General features: G+C 39.4%; 1 protein-coding gene across 3 annotated transcripts in view; it reads left to right on the forward strand.

The window, feature by feature from the left end:
• Galntl5 (polypeptide N-acetylgalactosaminyltransferase like 5) overlaps positions 1 to 18877 on the forward strand; it is a 96806-nt gene that overhangs the window by 59929 nt on the left and 18000 nt on the right. For 2 of the 3 annotated variants that reach the window (XM_087207711.1, XM_087207712.1), the window contains 2 exons: positions 12994 to 13105; positions 17274 to 17497. In XM_087207711.1, the coding sequence (XP_087063837.1) occupies positions 12994 to 13105; positions 17274 to 17497 (336 nt within the window). The remainder of the gene's footprint in view (positions 1 to 12993; positions 13106 to 17273; positions 17498 to 18877) is intronic. The other variant, XM_013078075.3, reaches the window with a different exon arrangement.

The raw sequence follows: 18877 nt of genomic DNA on the forward strand, positions 1-18877 counted from the left end.
CAGTAGCTTTGTAATATAATTTCAAGTCTGGAATTGTGATGCCCCCTGCCTTGCCTTCATTGCCCAGAATAGCTTTTGCTATTCTAGGTCTTCTCTGGTTCCAAATAAATTTTAGGGTTGTTTTCTCTAGTTTTGTGAGATATGCTATTGGTATTTTGATCAGGATTGCATTAAATCTGTATAACAATTTTGGAAGTATGGCCATTTGCACTATATTGGTTCTTCATAGCCTAGAACAAATGATATCTTTCCATTTTTTGATATCTTCTTCAATCTCCTTTTTCAGAGTACTGTAGTTTTCACTCTACAATTCTTTTGCTTCCTTCATTTGATTGATTCCTAGGTATTTCATTTTTTTGGATGCTGTTGTGAAAGGTGTGATTTCCCTAATTTTTCTCTCAGTGAGCTTGTTATTTGTGTAAAGGAAGGCTATTGATTTTTGAGTGTTGACTTTATATCCAGCTATTCTACTGAATTTGGTTATTAAATCTAGAAGTCTTCTAGTGGAGTTTTTTGGGTCTTCTATGTAGAGTATCATATCATCTGTAAATGATGGTAATCTAACTTCTTCCTCTTTTTTTTTTTTTTTTTGTTACCGGGGATTGAACTTGGGTCCTTGTGCTTGCACAGCAGGTGGTGAAACCACTAAGCTAAATCCCTGGCCTACTTCCTTTTTTATTCTTATCCCTTTTATTTCTTTCTCTTGTCTAATTGCTCTGACTAATGTTTCCAGAACTATATTGAATAAGAGTGGTGACAGTGGACATCCTTGTCTTGTTCCTGATGTTAGAGTGAAACATTTCAGTTTTTGTCCATTTAGTATGATGTTGGATGTTGGTTTGTCATAGATGGTTTTTATCAGATTGAGATAAAGACCATCTATTCCAATTTTCTGCAGGTTTTTTTTTTAATCATGAGTGGGTGTTGGACCTTGTCAAATGCTTTCTCTGCATCTATTGAGAGGATCATGTGGTTTTTGTCCTTGGCTCTGTTAATATAGCATATTACATTTATTGATTTGCATGTGTTGAACCATCCCTGCATTCCCTGGGATAAATCCTACTTGGTCATGGTATATAATCTCTTTATGATTTGCTACATTCTGTTTGCCAGTATCTTATTGAGGATTTTTGCATCTATGTTCATTAGGGAGATTAGCCTGTAGCTCTCTTTCATGGTTGGATCCTTCTCTGGTTTTGGTATCAGGATAATGCTTGCTTCCAGGAATGAATTTGGAAGTATTGCTTTCCTTTCAGTTTCATTAAACAGTTTGAGAAACAGCAGCATTAGGTCTTCTTTAAATCTCTTGTAGAATTCAGCAGTGAATCCATCAGGGGCTGGGCTTTTCTTTGTTGTTAGGTTTTTGATTTTTTTTTTTTTCCAGTCGGTACCAGGGATCAAGCTCAGGACCTCATGCTTGTCAGGCAGGCGCAGTGCCACTGAGCTAAATTCCTGGCCCTATTGTTAGATTTTTTTAATTCTTCAATTTCATTGACTGATATTGGTTTATTTAGAATTCTTTTTATTTTTTTTGGTACCGGGGATTGAACTCCGGTCCTTGCGCTTGCCCAGCAGGCGGCGAAACCACTGAGCTAAATCCCCGGCCCATATTTAGAATTCTTATATCTTCTTGGTTCAGCTTTGGTAATTCATATGTATTGAGGAATCTGCCCATTTCTTCTGTATTTTTCATCTTATAGAGGTTCTTGAAGTAGGTATTTATGATCTTCTTCTAGATTTCTGCAGGGTCTGTTATGATTTCACCCTTTCATTACTAATTGCATAGATTTGAGTCTTTTCTTTCCTTTTTTTGATAAGGTTGGCTAAGGGTTTGTCAATTTTATTTAATCTTTCAAAGAACCAACTCTTCAATTCCTTGATTCTTTGTATTGATTTTTTAGTCTCCCTTGCATTAATTTCTGCTCCGATTTTTATAATTTCCTCGCTTGTATGAACTTTGGGCCTGACTTGTTCTTCCTTTCCTAGAGGCTTGAGGTTCAACATTTGGTTGTTCAGATGAGCCCACTCTGTTTTTCTGATATGGATATTCACCACTATAAATTTCCTTCATAGCACTGCTTTCATTGTGTCCTATAAGTTCCAGTATGTTGTATTATTGTTATCGTTTAATTGTAGAAACTATCTGATTTCTCCCATTGGTTGTTCAGAAGGGTGTTATTTAATTTTCATGTGTTTATGAAGTTCTTGTGGTTTCTTTTGCCATTGATTTCCAATTTGCACTACGGTCTGATAATATGCATGGGATAATTTCAGTTCCTTTACATTTACTTAAGCATGTTCTATGAGCTAATATGTGGTCTATTTTGGAGAACATCCCATGTGCAGCTGAGAAGAATGTGTATTGTGATGTGGGGTGGAACACTATGTAGGCATCTAATTCCATTTGTTCAAAAGTTTGGTTCAGTTCTAATGTTTTGTTGTTGATTTTTTTGTCTAATTGATCTATTTGTGACAGTGGGGTATTGAGATGTCCCCCGTTACAACTGTATTAGTCCTTATATGATTTTTCATATCTGTTAATATTTATTTTCTACAGTTGGATGCACTGGTATTTGGTGCATATATATTTATGATGGCTATCCCTTCCTCTCAGATTGTTCTTTTTACAAGGATGTAGTGACCCTTCTTTGTCTCTCTTAATCATCTTGGCTTAAAATCCACTTTTTCTGCAAATAGAATAGTTACCCTGCTTTTTTTTTTTTTTTTTTTGATTCCTGTCACATGGAGTACTGTTTTCCATTCTTAGACTTTCAGTCAATGAATTTCTGTTTGAATTAAATGTGTTTCTTGTGTGCGGCATATTGTTGGATCTTGCTGTTGCTATTTGATCCATTCTGCCAGTCTGTTTCTTTTTTTGTTTTTGGGGGGGTTTTTTTGGTACTGGGGATCGAACTCGGGTCCTTGCACTTGCGCAGCAGGCAGCGAAACCACTGAGCTAAATCCCCAGCCCTAAGTCTGTTTCTTTTGATTGGTGAGTTGAGACCATTAACATTTATAGTTATAACTGATATGTATTGTCTTATCTCTGTCATGTTATTCTTCTGTCATGGGCTTCCTTCTTTCTGTTTCTGTTTAATTTCTTGCCCTGCTCAGTGGATTCGTTTTGTTAGAGTTCATGGAATTGTGATCCTCATAGTCTCTAGAATGTCCTTCAGAACATTTTGGAGTGCTGACTTGGTGGTCATGAATTTCTTCAGGTGTTGTCATGAAAGTATCTCATTTCTCCATCAATTTTGAAAGATAGTTTTGCAGGATACATCAATCTGGGTTGGAGGTTGTTTATTTTTAGGGCTTGAAATACTTCACTTCAAGCTGTCCTTGACTTGAGGGTTTGTATTGAGAAGTCTGCTGTGATTCTGATGGGCTTTCCTTTATAGGTGATTTGTTTCTTTTCTCTAACAGCTTTTACTATTCTATTCTGTTGTTGTGTTGAATTTCTAGAATCTTGACTATTCTATGCCTTAGTGTAGATTTTTTATCGTGGCTAATTGGAATTCTGTATGCCTCACTTATTTGTATGTCAGTTTCTTTTCTCTGCTTGGGAAATTTTTTTTTTTTTTTGGTACCGGGGATTGAACTTGGGTCCTTGTGCTTGCAGGGCAGGCGATGGAACCACTGCGCTAAATCCCCAGCCCTAGGGAAATTTTTGGTCATTACTTCTATGAACAGGTTCTTTACGTCATTTGTGGTCTCTCTGGCTTTTTCATTGAATTGAAGCAATCTTGTGTTATTCTTCTTTGTACCATCTAGCAGCTGTTAAATTGATTTTTGGTCATCATTTGCTATTTTTAAGAAATCTCTCTTTCCATGATCACTAACTGAAACCCTGTCTTCCATATCTGAAATTCTGTCCTCATATTGGCTCATTCTGCTGCATATACTTTCAACAGAATTTTTAATCTCCTGGATATCTGTTTGAACCTATTTCGTGGATTCCATTTCCTTCCTTCATTGGGCATTCATGGTTTCCACCATTTTCCTAAGCTTCTCTATTTTTTATCTGTATCTACTTTAGAGTCACTAATCATATCTTTCTTTTTTGTTTGTTTGTTTGTTTTGGTACCAGGGATTGAACTCGGGACCTTGAGCTTGCGAGGCAGGCACCGGAACCACTGAGCTAAATCCCTGGCCCCTAATCATGTCTTTCATTGTGGTCATCATCTCTGCAGTTATCTGAGAAACTATTTCTAATTTGATTTTTTTCTAGAGCCTCATTTATCTGCTTTGTTACTTCCACTGTTACCACTTCAGAGAGGTCAGGTAGGTGAGTTTCAATTATTCCACCTCAATGTCCTCCGGGTTTGCCTTTGGTATGCTGAAAGCTTGGGGTTGCATCTTGCTTAAGTGTCTTCTCCTTTTCTTTTTTACTTTAATTCCTGGGTTGATACTTGTAAATTGTGTATGGCAAGTAGCTTTATTGCTAGTATTTAGAACCTTTAGGAAATGACCACTTCTCAGAGATGTCTTCCAGGTGTACTGGCTTTTGGGTTTTGAGTCTGTTGGAACATCCTACCTCTTCAATTTATAAGAATGAGTAGGGCCGGGAATTTAGCTCAGTGGTTCTGCCACCTGCTGTGCAAGCATAAGGACCCGAGTTCAATCCCTGGTCCAAAAATAAAAAAATAAAAAAGAATGAGTAGTTGCTGCCTATTTGGCCCACCCCCTGGTTCTCTGGCACTGGCCTATAGTATTGTTTATGACCCTTAGGCAATCTCAGTTTTAGCCTACCAGGAAGAACAACTGATTTAAACAATTATGTCACCTTGGCTAAAGTAGTACAATCAACAATAACAATAACATCAAATACAGCCTAGAAAATGAATTGTGGTGACTATTGATTTGCCACTTTTAACCATGTGAACTAGATTTGTGGTTATAAAACAAAATCTAAAACAAACCAGAAAATTGTATACAAATATGCCCTTGGTGTGGTGATTTTATCCTTAGGGGAGAAAATTTAAAAGGGGTTGGGAGGGAATAGAGACATAAAAAAGAGGAAAAGATTAGAAGCAGGGCTAGAGAACAAAGGAAGATTACACAAACTTTGGGGAAACTGGTGAAAAAGACAAGAGAGAAAGAGAGAAGGAAGAAATAAAAATAGGAACAGAACAGAACAAGAACAACAAAAACCTAGAAATAATGTTCACACATATAAAAACAAGAACAAACAAGGAAAACCAAAGCAAAACAAAAATAGGAAAAGGAAAAAAATAAGAAAAAATATGTCCACTTTAAGACATGTCTCTGCTGTCACTGGTAAACAAGTTGGGCACACAGAGCCCAGATCCATGTTGATTAATCCCAACAAGCCAGCCACAGATTTACAGCAGTGTGGTGGTTAATCCCAGTGAGCCTGAACATTTACTTCTAAAGCTCAGGCTGGTTTCTGGCTGTGAGGCTGGAACTCGATTTTATTCAGCCTGCAGCACTCCATGTGTCTCCTTTCAGTTTAAACTCAGCTCCCTGCTGACTTGAACTTGGCTCCTTGACCCCCTGCTGACTTGAACTCAGTTCCACCTCACCCTGATGAAACCAGACTGCAGCTGCTCTGAGACTGCAGCTGAGTTCCAAGCTCAGTTGGGCCCTCCCAAAATGGCTACCAGTAAATTGTCCTCTCCTGGGGGATGTCTGAATCTGAATAACTCATCAGCCACTTCAGGCTGCTGCCTCCACTGCTGTTCCACTGGTATGTTTCTCCATGGAGGCCTTGGGGGACACCAGTAGTCACTGGGTGTCTGCAGGTTCAAGCCACCATCTCACACAGTGAGTCAGGGCTCAGGGAGAAAGCACTGCTTTCTCCTAGTTTTGAAAATCGCCCAGGAATTTAGCTCAAGGGCACTGTGCCTGCCTCCCAAGTGCAAGGTCCTGAGTTCGATCTCAGGTACCAAAAACACAAAAAAAACCCCTGAAACTCCTAGTCTTGAAAATCTCCTAGTCTTTTTTTTTTCTTCTTCTATTGGTACATTTTAATTATACAATACATTTACATTTGCCTATGCGCCCTTCACCCCCTCCACCCTTCCCTATTTACATAGATTTTGTTTCCATTTTTTTTCTTTTCTCATGATTTTTCCTTTCCCTTCTTCCCTTTCCCCTTCCCCTCCCACCACCCCTACATCTTTGGACCTTTTCTTCCTATTTCAAATTATCAACTGTTTGTTTTAATCATTTTAATCCTTATTTACACTTTCAGTTTCTCACACTAGAGAAACTATTTGGTATTTACACATATGTCCTATTATTTCACTTATTTATTATTTACACGTGTGTCCTATTATTTCACTTAAGAGTATGGCCCCAATATGCATCCATTTAGCTATAAATGTCCCTAGTTTCTCGTTCTTTATGGCTGAGTAGTACTCCATTTTATTTAAGAAACCACGTCTTCTTTATCCAGTTTCCAGTTGATGGGCAATTGGACTGTTTCCAAGCTTTAGCTATTACAAACTGTGCCGCTATGAACATGGGTGCATATATATTGCTGTGGTATGATTCTTTTAATTCTTTTGGGAAGATCCCTAGCAGGGGAATAGCTGGGTCAAATGGAACCTCTAGCCTTACTTGTTTGAGGTATCTCCATACTGATTTCTATAGTGGTTGCACCAGTCTGCACTCCCACCAACAATGGAGAAGGGTTCCTTTCTCCCCACACTCCCACCAGCATTTGTTATTGGTTGATTTCATGATAGCAGCCATTCTTTCTGGGGTGAGGTGGAATCTCAGTGTTGTTTTCATCTGCATTTCTCAAATGACCTGTGATGTTGAACATTTTTTCATATATTTATTTGCTGCTTTTACTTTTTTGTCTGAGAAATGTCTGTTCATTTCAGATGCCCATTTTTGAATTGGGTCTTTGAATTTGGGGGGTCTGATTTTTTTCAGGTCTTTATATATTCTAGATAGTAGCCCTTTGTCTGAGTTACAGCTGCTAAAAATTTTTTCCCACATTGTAGGTTGTCCGTTACCTCTGTCAGTGGTTTCTCTTGCAGTGCAGAAACTTTTTAATAAGATGAGATCCCAGTTGTTGATTCTTTGTGCTAGTTCCCATGCTACTGAAGTTTTGTTCATAAAATCTTTTCCTATGCCAATGTCAAGAGTTCTACCTAACTTATCTTCCAGCAAGTTTAGTGTTTCTGTCTTAATATTTAGATTTTTAATCCACTTTGATCTTCGTTTAGTGCGTGGTGCTAGGTATGGGTCTAGTTTTAATCTTTGGCAGGTTGAAATAATTTTTCCAACACCATTTATTAAATAGGCTATCTTTCCTCCAATGTGGGTGGTTGGCTCCTTTGTCAAAGATGAGGTGGCTGAGTATGTCTGAAGTTGTTTCTGTATCTTCTAATCTATTCCACTGATCCTTGGGTCTGTTTCTTTGCCAGTACCATGCTGTGAAAATCTCCTAGTCTTGAACTCACTATGTCACCCAGGCTGCCCTCAAACTTGAAGCAACCCTCCTGCCTCAGCCTTCTGAGTGCTGGGATTACAGGTGTGTGCCACCACACCCACCTTCTGAGTTCTATTTTTGTCACCATTCGATTTTTTTTAAAAAAATAGACTCTGTGTGTAGTTCAGGCTGGCCTTGAACTCACTATGTAACCCAGGTAAGCCTTGAACTTGTGGCAATCCTCCTGCTTCAGACTCCCAAGTGCTGAAATTACAGGCATGTGCCACCATACTTGGCCTACTACTGGAAATTTTATGTCAGTACCAAGCCACTCAAATTAGGAAATTGTTTAAGCTCTAGCTGATTGAATTAGATGATAAATTTCCTCTGATAATGGCGTATTTTATCATTCTTGTTGGTCCTGCTTCACATTCCCTGAAAGGCAAGAGTTGATGACAGAATGTTGCCTCCTGGGACACATGAGAGACAATGAAGGGGTAAAGTGACACTGGACAGAGAAGCTAAATACAGGGGCAAGAAACCCATGGAAGCCCCGGAACTGTGTGAGTGCGTAATCTGTGACTCCCCCAAACAACTCAGAACCAAAACATTTTGTTTATATTAGGACTTTTTAAACCCCATCTCTGGCTTGGGAACAGTTTTTTAAATTCTGACAAACTGCCAGAACTTTTTCAAAAAAATCTTTTTCAAGGGCCAGGGATTTAGCTTAGCTGTTTCACCGCCTGCTGCGCAAGTGCAAGGACACGAGTTCGATCCCCAGTACCAAAAAAAAAAAATCTTTTTCAAGTTATAACCCGGCCTCCAAGTTCTAAATGGGAAAACTGATTTTTCCAATCACTTTTTTTTTTTTTTTTGTACCAGGGATTGAATTTGGGACCTTGCACCTACGAGGCAGGTGGTGGAGCCGCTGAGCTAAATCCCCGGCCCCTCCAATTGCTTTTAAAAATATGAGCATAGTAACATGATATCTTAGAATATTAATATTTATTTATTTTGTGCTACTGGGGATGGAACCCAGCAAATAATCTGTCCTTTTTTTTTTTATTTTTTATTTTGAGACAGAGTCTAAGCTCTTCAGGGTGATCTCAAACTCATGCTCCTCCTGCCTCAGGCTCCTGAGTAGCTGGGATTACAGGTGTGCACCACCACACCTAGCAATATTTATTCTTTGTATTTTACATTACCCTAAAATTTCACTACAGGCTAGTATGTATTTCATAGAATTTTATATAAGTGGAATCAGAAACTATGTGCTCATTTTGCCTGGCTTGTTTTCAATTAGCCTAATTATTTTGAGACTCCTGCTACTGCTGCTCAGCAACAGTTCATTCTATTTTATGATCTAGTAGTATTCCACAAATTATTTATCACTTCACCTGTTGGGTTGTTGCCAGCTTTTGGCTGTTAAAAATAATGCTGCTGTGAATATTGATGTGGACATTATTTTATTTCTTAGGTGAATATCTAATTGTGGCATGGCTGGGTCATATGTTATATAAAGAAAATGAAAAAGTTTTCCAAAGTAGCCTTCCTATGGGTACTTGAATATATTTTGGAGTTCCATTGATTGACTTAGTGATTTTTATACATTGCTTTGCATAGTTTTTATTAGTCCTTGTTCTAGGTATCACATTATACATACAGAACCTACCAGTCTCCTGAGGTTGATATTTTGCCACTTCAAGGAAAATGTCAAAACTAAAGTCCCTTAGCCTCCCCCAAGTTAAAATACAATTCTCTGTTTTTTCTCTACCATGTTTTTCCTGTATACCTAGGCACCACACCAGACAGAGTTTTAATATTTGGTTCAGCCATCAGATAATATTAAGAAATGTTATGAGAAAGATATTCTATCATATTTATTCCTATTTTTGCCCATTTTGATGTTCTTTTTTCTTTTCTAAAGTTCTAAGCCTTTTTCTCGTTTCCTTTTTGTTTACAGAACTTCCTTTTTTTTTTTTTCCTGGTACTGAGACTTGAAACCAGGGCCTTTGCACTGACTTACTCCCTTTTCATTTTTTATTTAATTTGAGAATAGGGTCTCAAATTTTTATTTATTTTGCACTCCCTTTTCATTTTTTATTTAATTTGAGAACAAGGTCTTGCTAAGTTGCTAAATTGCCCAGAGTGGGCTCAAACTAGTGATCCTCCTGCCTCAGCCTCCCAGAGTGATGGGATTACAGGTATGTGCCTCCTTTTACTACTCTTTAAGAGAGGGTTTTCCAGTGACGAATCTTACTTTTCCTTCATCTGAGAGTTTCTTTATGTTCTTATACTTCCTGGAGGATATTTTTGCTGAGTGTGGGATTTCCTGTTTGCTGCTCTGCTCTTTCAGTGCTTGGAATCATCTCTTTGCCTTCAGCTTTCAGAAGTTTCACCATAGTGTATGCATCATTGTAATGCCTGGATTTCTTTGGCTTACTCTATTGAAGGGTTTGCTCAACCTCTTGCATCTGTAGATTTCCATCTTTCACCAAATTCAGGAAGCCTTCGGCCATTAATCCTCAGAATATTTACAATCCTACTCTCTCCTCTCCCTTGTACTTCCTGTCACACAAATTCAGTTCTCTTGTTGTCCCAGTTCCCTGAGAATCTCTTCACTTTTTTTGCACTTTATTTTGTCATTTTTTTGTGTAAGTCCTATTGATCTGTCCTCAAACTCATTGATTCTATCATTTATTGCCACTATGCTATTATGGGACACATCCAATGTGTTCATTTAGATTTACTGTAGTTTTTAGTCCTATGATTTCCATTTGGTTCTCTTTTTTAAACTTCTGTTGTTGCAGAAATCTCAGAAAGAAATACACAGAGACACAGAATTCAGATACAATAATAAAATTTCTTCTCGCGAGCGGGCGGGAATGCCAGAAACCAGTGTGGTCAATATCCGCAGCCCCTTTGTTCAGCATATCCCTTTTTTTTTTTTTAAGCATTTTCCCTTTTTATATCCTTTTTAGCCATTATCTCATCCCTAGTGGTCTTTGATATGTAAATACAATTCCAGTTCCTATTTACAAGTCACAGACACAAGATAGGCCATATACATTGTAAATTCACCCTGGCATGGTAACTTTGTTAGGTTAATGAAGTTACCAGTTAGAGTCAGATAATCCTCACCTTAAAGAAGGAGTTACAGGAAAAGCAAATCTTAAAAGAACACATGGGCCTGGGATTTAGCTCAGTGGTTTTGCCGCCTGCTGCGCAAGCGCAAGGACCTGAGTTCGATCCCTGGTACCAAAAAAAAAAAAAGAAACATTACTTATTTTGCTTCTACAGCTACCTTAATATTCAATCTATTAAGTCATCTAAAACTTTTCCGTATCACTGTTTCTGTCCTATTTTTTTTCTCCTTCTTTCCATGTGTTTCTAGTACTGTTATGATGGATGCTTTAACCCTGTAGAGACTGTGGGTATACAGAGTTTGTATTTCTCAGATCAGCCGTGACCACTGAAGGGTTAACCCCAGTCCCATACTCCCCACTCCGGTTCACCTCAGCATTGGCATCTGTTGCTTGTCTTCTCATTTACTCGGAGATCTTCCTGGTTTTTACTGTGACAGATGACTTTCCACTGGGTCCTGGACATTTGGGATATTGTGAGGCTCCCTTTTCAGTAAGGAGCCCCCTGGTGAGATGTGGCCTGAGGACCTGTTGAGTCTGTATGTTTGGCTTCCTGCTGGGCCCACAGCCCCACCCAGTCCACAGCAGTGCCTGTACCTTTCCTTGCTTAGGGTGGGAAGAGTGGCAGAAGTGCAGGTCCCCATAGGGTCCCGACTCACTGGCTCAACCTGTTGGTGACACTGTGAGGTGACAGGGAAGCCCCTGCTTCCACCAGGTGAAGCTGCAGAGGACCAACTCCCTGCTTGGCCTGCCGGCTCCACCAGGAGGAAACCAAAGATGGCAGCTTCTGCATGATGGGAGCCCGGGTCCTGCTCAGCCCCCTGACACCACAGGGCCTGAGAGAGGAGAGTTGTTGTTGGAGTAGAGGGTGGCAGGCAGAGCAGGTGTTGCCAAGGCTTTCACTAAGCAACCCTTTTTTTAGCTCTTGCATGATGGAGGATCTTGAGAGCTTGTCTTGGAGCTTGTTTTGGTCGTTGCCTACAGGTGAATCCAGTTGGAGGCTTCTACCACCCCCTGCCTGAGGTTCATGGGCAGCCATACACAAATCCAGGAAGCCCTTGGGCAGTTGGTCTCCTTATTTCATCTTTCATCTCTTGTACTGGACACAGGACTTTTCTAGTTGTAAGAAATGGGAACTGAGAGAAACAAGGCTACTCCATCTTGACCAGATCCTCTTTTATTTGTAGCGTTTTATAACAATTTACCAAAAATACTCCTTGGGTATTGAGGGGAAAATGTTAACCCCCTAGAAGATGAAATATAATACATATCCATCAAGGAAGGAATTCTTTATACTATTTGAGTTCTTTCTTTTTCTCTAATTCAGAGTTGGTCTTAAATTATCCCATTACTGTTTATCTGTGGCAGTTCCTGTTGATATTTCTTTGTTTTGCTGTAGCATATGTGATGTCATAATTATTAAATCTCCATTGTGATTTCTACTTATTGGTATAAAATGACTTTCTGTATCTTCCAGTGAATTGTATACTTCTGGAAATGGTATTTTGACTCCTACATTCTTTGAGCATTCTTTTCCTTTTAATTATATTGGTTCCTTTTGTTTCTCTTTTAAGACTCTGTTTTGTTTTTTATTCCCACCTAAGAAGCTGTATCTTTGGATGGGGAATTTTGTCTTCATTCATTGTTAAGGTCTCTGTGGTTGGGTTGTCCTCTGTCACTGGATTTCATTTCTTCTGATGGGCTTTGGGAAGGAGTCTCTCAGCATTGATTCTCCCACCTTCCCTCAATATTCCTGTTGTGATGATTTCCCAAGGCAATTAACAATCGGGATAGCACCAAGGACATTGACCAACTTCCTCCCACGAAGACTTAATGACTATACTTTATTAAAACATCTGCTTTGGTGTTATGGTTTGTGTTTAGATGTCCCCTCAAAGCCTCATATGGATGAGGTATACTTTTTCAGAAGTAGTTGAATCTGGAATGTGTGATACTGGGGTTAAGGGTGTGTGATTACTAAACCACTTCATGTGAGTGATTGGTTGGCACCACCCTAATCCCTGTAGTCTGAATAAGATAAAAGGGGCAGAAAGATGCTGTTAATCCCCATTGTTACCTTTGCTGCTTTGTGCATGCCATATTGTTTTCTCCTCTGCAATGCCTGTTTGTCATTCCTGCCTTGGAGTCGGCTGATTATGGACTGAAACCTCTGTGAACTGTAAGCCAAATAAACCCCTTCCCTTTCAACTTTGGATGTTGGGTATTTTGTCTTAGTAATGAGAGAAAAGTAATTAACACATTTGGTTTGTGTAAATACTTTGTGATTCCACCTTTAACCTTCTCATCTGGGGTAGATTCAATTCCAAAAAAACAACTCTACTTCATTATAAAAAGGTGTACATTCTGGATAGAGTTGTTCTTGTTGTGTTGCATCTTTGTGATAATAGACTTTACTTATGTGACTCTAATTACCTTTTCTTGCAGATAACTTTTCAGATCCAGGGCTTGTAGATGGATTTTTAAAATATGGGTTTAATGCCATTGTCAGTAGAAGTTTGGGCCACGAGAGAGAGGTGCCAGACACCAGGCATAAAAGGTGTGTTTCTTCTACAATTAAGAAAAAAAAACCAGTTACTAACCAGATTTTAACTTCACCACATTAGAGGTCTTGTGATATAGAGTCCTACTTTTAGGACTTCAAGTCTGATAATACTGAGATCCTTTTTCAAGATTTTAAGGTATAGAGTGAAGAGACAGCACATTCTCATCAGCACAGAGTGTTCCAGAGGTTTCCAAGAATTAAGTCACCTGCAGGTCTTATTACTCAATCAACAATAAGGGCTTCTGGCCAAAGGAGCATTCATCCCAATAGAAGATACTGCAGACAGCTACCTAATTTTTTTCTTCCATCTGCTACATTTCTAGTTTCATTGTTCCTTCAATCCACCGCAGCTGACAATCAGGTAGTTTCTGTCATACAGGAAGTTCTGTCCTAACAGAAAGATTTAGGGAAGGTGTGAGAATCAGGGCTGAAAGCCTCCTCCCCAAATTCCTTTGGGGGAATAAAACACCGTAACAGAGGACAAACCAATCACAGCAATCTTAACAATGAATGAAGAGGGGGAAAATTCCTCATCCAGTGAAACTGCTACTTCAGTTTCATTGTTCCTTCCATCATTTCTATTGATGACTGTTTTAAAAATTTGTGGTAAGCCAGGGTTTAGCTCAGTGGCACTGCACCTGCCTTGCAGGTGCAAGGTCCTGAATTTAATCCCCAGTACCAAAAAAAAAAAAAGGAAAAGTTTGTGGTAAACACACATAATATACAAATTACCATTTTAGCCATTTTTAAAGGTACAGCACAGTGGCATTAGTGCATTCACATTGGTGTGCAACCATAACACTGTCCATATCCAGAATTTTCCATCATCCCAAATCAAAACTGAACCCAACAAACAACTCTGTCTTCTTTTCCCTCTTCCTATACCTTGGCAACCACCATGCTACCTTCTGTCTGTATGAATTTAACTGTTCCAGGGACCTCAAACAAATGAAATTATATAACATTTGTCATCTTTCTGACTGGCTTGTTTCACTTGGTACAATGTCCTCAAGGCTGTAGCATGTATGTGTTAATGTCTTTTAAATATCATGTAGGTTCTAAAGGTTTCCAGGCAAAGGGGATTGACAGTCTCCTTTAACAAAAGGAAAGTATAGGGCCGGGGATTTAGCTCAGTGGTTCCGGCACCTGCCTTGAAAGCACAAGGTCCCAAGTTTGATCCCTGGTACCAAAAAAAGCAAAACCAAACAAAAAAAGGATCATACAAAAGGAAAGTATATAAGTTAAGGAATATAGATTTCTTCCAGTAACATGGAGATAGACACCGCTTTCCAGGAAATAGAAAGTGGGGTCATATTGCCTTGTTGTGATGTGTGTGCAACACAGATGTTTGAAGCCACAAATACCACTCATGCTATGGCATGCACAAGAGATGTCATGTTTGCACACACTGACACAATCTATCTGGGTCATAATAGAAGGAAAAGACTTAAATTTATTCAAATGATACAATATGATGTGAAATTAATTTAGAGAACAATTTTTTACTCAACCAAATATTTAACTACCACAAAGGAAGGTCAATATTTTTGAATGCTTATGTAAGTTATGAATTCTGCTCATCATTTCTTCCTCCTAAATCTCATCTAAAATAGTGTGAGTGCCTTTGTTCCCCTTACTCCATCACATAATTGTTAAGAAAAATGAAAACTTTAGAGTTATCCTAGAAAAGAAGTGGCCTTAGCAGTTGTAATATTAAAAATATTAACTTAGTAGGAAATTCAACTCTATAACAAAGAACCTTACTATATTTAAAAGATATTTTAAAGGGCTGAGGATTTAGCTTAGTGGCACCTCTGCCTGCCTCACAAGCGCAAGGTCCTGAGTTCGATCCCTGGTACCAAAAAACAAAACAACAAAACAAAAAACAGCCAACATAAAAGATATTTTCATTGCTAGAAGTAGCTACACTATCTGGAGTCCAAGTAGATTCTCAGCTTTCATTGTAGTAACCATATTATTCCATTAAATGAAAGTTCCATTTCAGCTTTGACTTTAATTTAATTCTTAAAATTTTAATTGAAAGTGAAAACTGTATTTATGCCATAAAATTGTTTTGATATATGTATGAATTGTAGAATGGCTAAAATCAGGCTAATTAACATCTCATCTCACTTATTTTTTGTATGTGATGAAAACACTTAAAATCTGCTCTTTGCAATTTTCAGTTACACGATGTATTGTTACAAACTGTAGCCAACACGCTGCACAGTGGATCTCTTGGATGTATTCTCTCATTTCACGGCAGTTTTATAGCCTTTGACAACAGTTTCCAAATCTCCTCATCCTCCTCTCCAGCCCCCAGCAGCCACTCTTCTACTCTCTGCTTCTAGGAGTTCAAGTGTCTTAGATTCCACATGGTTGTAGTGTTATAGTTTAGATCTAGAATGTTCCCCAAAAGTCCTATGTGTTCAGAGAGGGGCTTTTGGAAAATGATTGGATCACGAGGCACCATACTCATTAGTGGCTTCATCCAGTAACAACTTCATAGCTAAATGTCCTGTTAAGAGGTGGGGCCTGGTTGGAAGAGGGGGCCACTGGGGGCATGACTTGGGAGGATCTAGTTCCCTCCCCAGCTCCTCCCTTCTCTTTGCTTCCTGGCTGCCATGAACCAAGCGACTTTCTTCCATCAAGCCCTTACACCAGGCCATAGCTGCCTGGGAGTACAGAAACCCCCAAACCGTGAGTCCAATTAAACTTCTCCTCCTGGAGATTGTAGGTGTTGGGTATTTTGTCCAGCAATGGGAAAACTGACTAATACAGGAGATATCACACACTATGTGTGTTTTTGTCCCTGCCTCATTTTCACTTAGTGTAATGTCCTGCAGATCCATCCATATCACAAATGACTGGATTACTTTCTTTTTAAAGGCTTAATAGTATTCCATTGTGTACATACACCACATTTTCTTCGTTCATCTATCCAGTGGTGGACACTTAGGCTGATTGTGTACCTTGACTGTTGTGAATAATGCTCTGAAGAGCATGGAAATACAAGTAGCTTTTCAGCCTACTGATTCCATACCCTTGGATCCAAAAGTGGCGTAGCTGGGTCACACCATTCTCCACAGTGGATGTATAATATTCTTTCTTACCAGCAGTGTACTAAGTTTCTCTTTCCTCTACATTATTACCAACACTTGTTAGCTTTCATTTTTTGACAACCATTTTAACACATGTGAAGTGACATCTCATGGTGGTTTTAATTTCCACTACCCTGATACTGAGCACTTTTCCCTATACCTAGTGGTGATTTGTCTTCTTTTGAAACATGTCTATGGGGGAGGGGGTTGCCAATTTTTTTAAATCTGGTGATTTGTTTCTCACTATTGAATATGGATATTTACCTCTTATTAGATGTATCATTTGCAGTATTTTCTCTCATTCTGTGGGTTTTTGCACCACTGTCCTCATTGTTTCTTTTGCTGTGCAGACGATTTTAGTTTGACACAGTCCCATTTATTTTTTGTTGCCATGCCTTTGCAGTCATATTCAAAAAATCATTGCCTAGACCAAGGTCATGGGTCTTTCCCCTGTATTCTCTCTAGTGATTTTATAGTTTCAAGTTCTATGTTTACATCTTTAATGTACCATGAGTCCACTTTTGTGTGTGGTATGAGATGAATGTCTAATTTCATTGTGTATGTGGGGATATTCAGTTTCCCAGGCACCATTTATTGAAGAGATTGCTATTTCTCCAGTGTGTTCCTGGCATCTTTCTTGAGAATCAATTGGTCATAGCACAGTAGCTTGTTTCTGGGCTCTCTATTGTTCCATTGGTCTATGTGTCTACTTTCTTGCCAGTAATAAATTTAATGTGATCCTTCAGTGTATAAATTTAGTGATTTATTTTAACAAACGCTAAAATATGGGTATAATTTATATTTAGGCCATATTTAAAGTAGAATTAAATTATCAAAATAGTGTCAGGAAAGAACAATTAAGAAGGAGTAAATAATTCCAAAAGTATTAGAACATAGAAGTTAAGATTTTGCACCTTAAATTTAGATTTTAGATGTCCTGTCATTGCATTGTCATAATCATCAATTTAAGGATGAGGTGAAGATAAGGGAAGATATTTGAACAAAAGCCCAAACATTCAAGTCCTTTAGATGATTCATTTTCTCCTTCTTTATTGCTGCAGATGTCTTTACAACCATTACTCAATTCACCTACCGACTGCCAGTGTTATCATTTGCTTCTATAATGAGGAATTTAATGCCTTGCTTCGAACAGTGTCCAGTGTTGTGACTCTTACGCCACTTCATCTCCTTGAAGAAATCATTTTGGTGGATGATGGAAGCGAATTTGGTAAGATGGGGCATCGACTGGACTGTTCACCCTTGCTGGGGAAGTGGTGCTTGCCTGGTGAGTTGAGCACCTTTTCTACAAGGTTGCTCTTGTGGGTGTGGAGGCAGGTGTGGTGTTGGGTGCTCTCAGTGCATATGGTGGACACGGAGGACCCGGTCCCTGATGGAGCTCCCACAAGGTCAACCAGGGGTACCAGCCTCATCTTTAGAGGTGGCTTTGGAAGAAGTGACCTGTAAATGGAGGATGGAAGGATGAGTCATCCAGGTGGAGAGGAGGGAATTTAGGTAGAGGAAGCACCTTGTAAAGACCTAGAGGCAAGAGAAAGCATGGTGAGTTTTGGCTACTTCTGTGTTTCAGGTAGCTTATGCATGAGTGTAGAGTTGGTAGGGTGAGGGGTGCCTGGGTGGGCATAAAGCCAGAGGCATAAAAGGAAACTATTTGTGAAGGGCATTCTTTGAACCTATCTCATGAATATGTGGAACTGGTGAGGAAATGACCTGATCCAGGTATACTATACATGAAAACACTCTAATTGGACCAATGAATAGTTAAATGCTTATTCCTCAAGGCTTATTGGTTTTAAAAGAATTGCGATATAAGCGCAAAATCTGGTTAAGCACTCTTAGAATCTAAAATCAGTTGTTTGTTTTACAACTGAGTGTGAACCTTAGGCAAGCCAGGAGTGCCAGAGCAACGATGTGGTCTTGGATAGCTGTGAACCAGAAGAAGAACGGGCAGAGGAAGAAGACATCCTGGAGGTTCACCCTGTAGGGAGAGACTAGAGGTGGCTCCGGACTGTGATTCAGTGAAACTCCACTGAAATTGTAGATGTTGCAGGTTGCTCCTGTCACATATTAGTTTCACTCCCATGGGCATTGCCAACATCAGGGGCCACAGGACTGTTTATTTCCAGTCTTGTTCGTGGGAAGGTTGTGGAGAGCTGTCCTGGCTGCCTCTGCTGCTCAAAGCGCTGAGCATGTTTGGCAAGAAGTCACAGTAAAGCCACACGGGCTCAGCCCATAGTGCAAGGGTCCTGCCCGGGGATACAGCTCCAAGAAGGACCTTAGGCCACCTCTGCCCGCCCTGTGGACCCTCATCATGAGTTGGAGACATGGCTAGTGTCTTAGCCTGAAAGCTCTTACAGAACACCATACACTGGTGGCTTAAGCAACGTTTATTTCTCACAGTTCTAGAAGTGAGAAGTCTGAGACCATGTGCCCACAGGGTCAGGTTCTTACTGAGGGTCCTCTTTCTGGTTTTAGACAGATGTCTTTTTTACTATATCCTCACATGGCAGAAGGAAATCAAGTGAGCTCTCTGGCCTCTTCCTATGAGGGCACTAATCCTGTTCATGTGGGCCCCACCCTCATGACCTGACCCCTCCTCAAGTCCCCATCCCCAAATACTGTCCAACTGGGGATTACATTTTGACAAATG

Source organism: Heterocephalus glaber, unplaced genomic scaffold, assembly GCF_053883595.1.
Source record: "Heterocephalus glaber isolate CG9 unplaced genomic scaffold, H.glaber_assembly_v1.0 deba00000818, whole genome shotgun sequence".
NCBI classification, from domain to species: Eukaryota; Metazoa; Chordata; class Mammalia; order Rodentia; family Bathyergidae; genus Heterocephalus; species Heterocephalus glaber.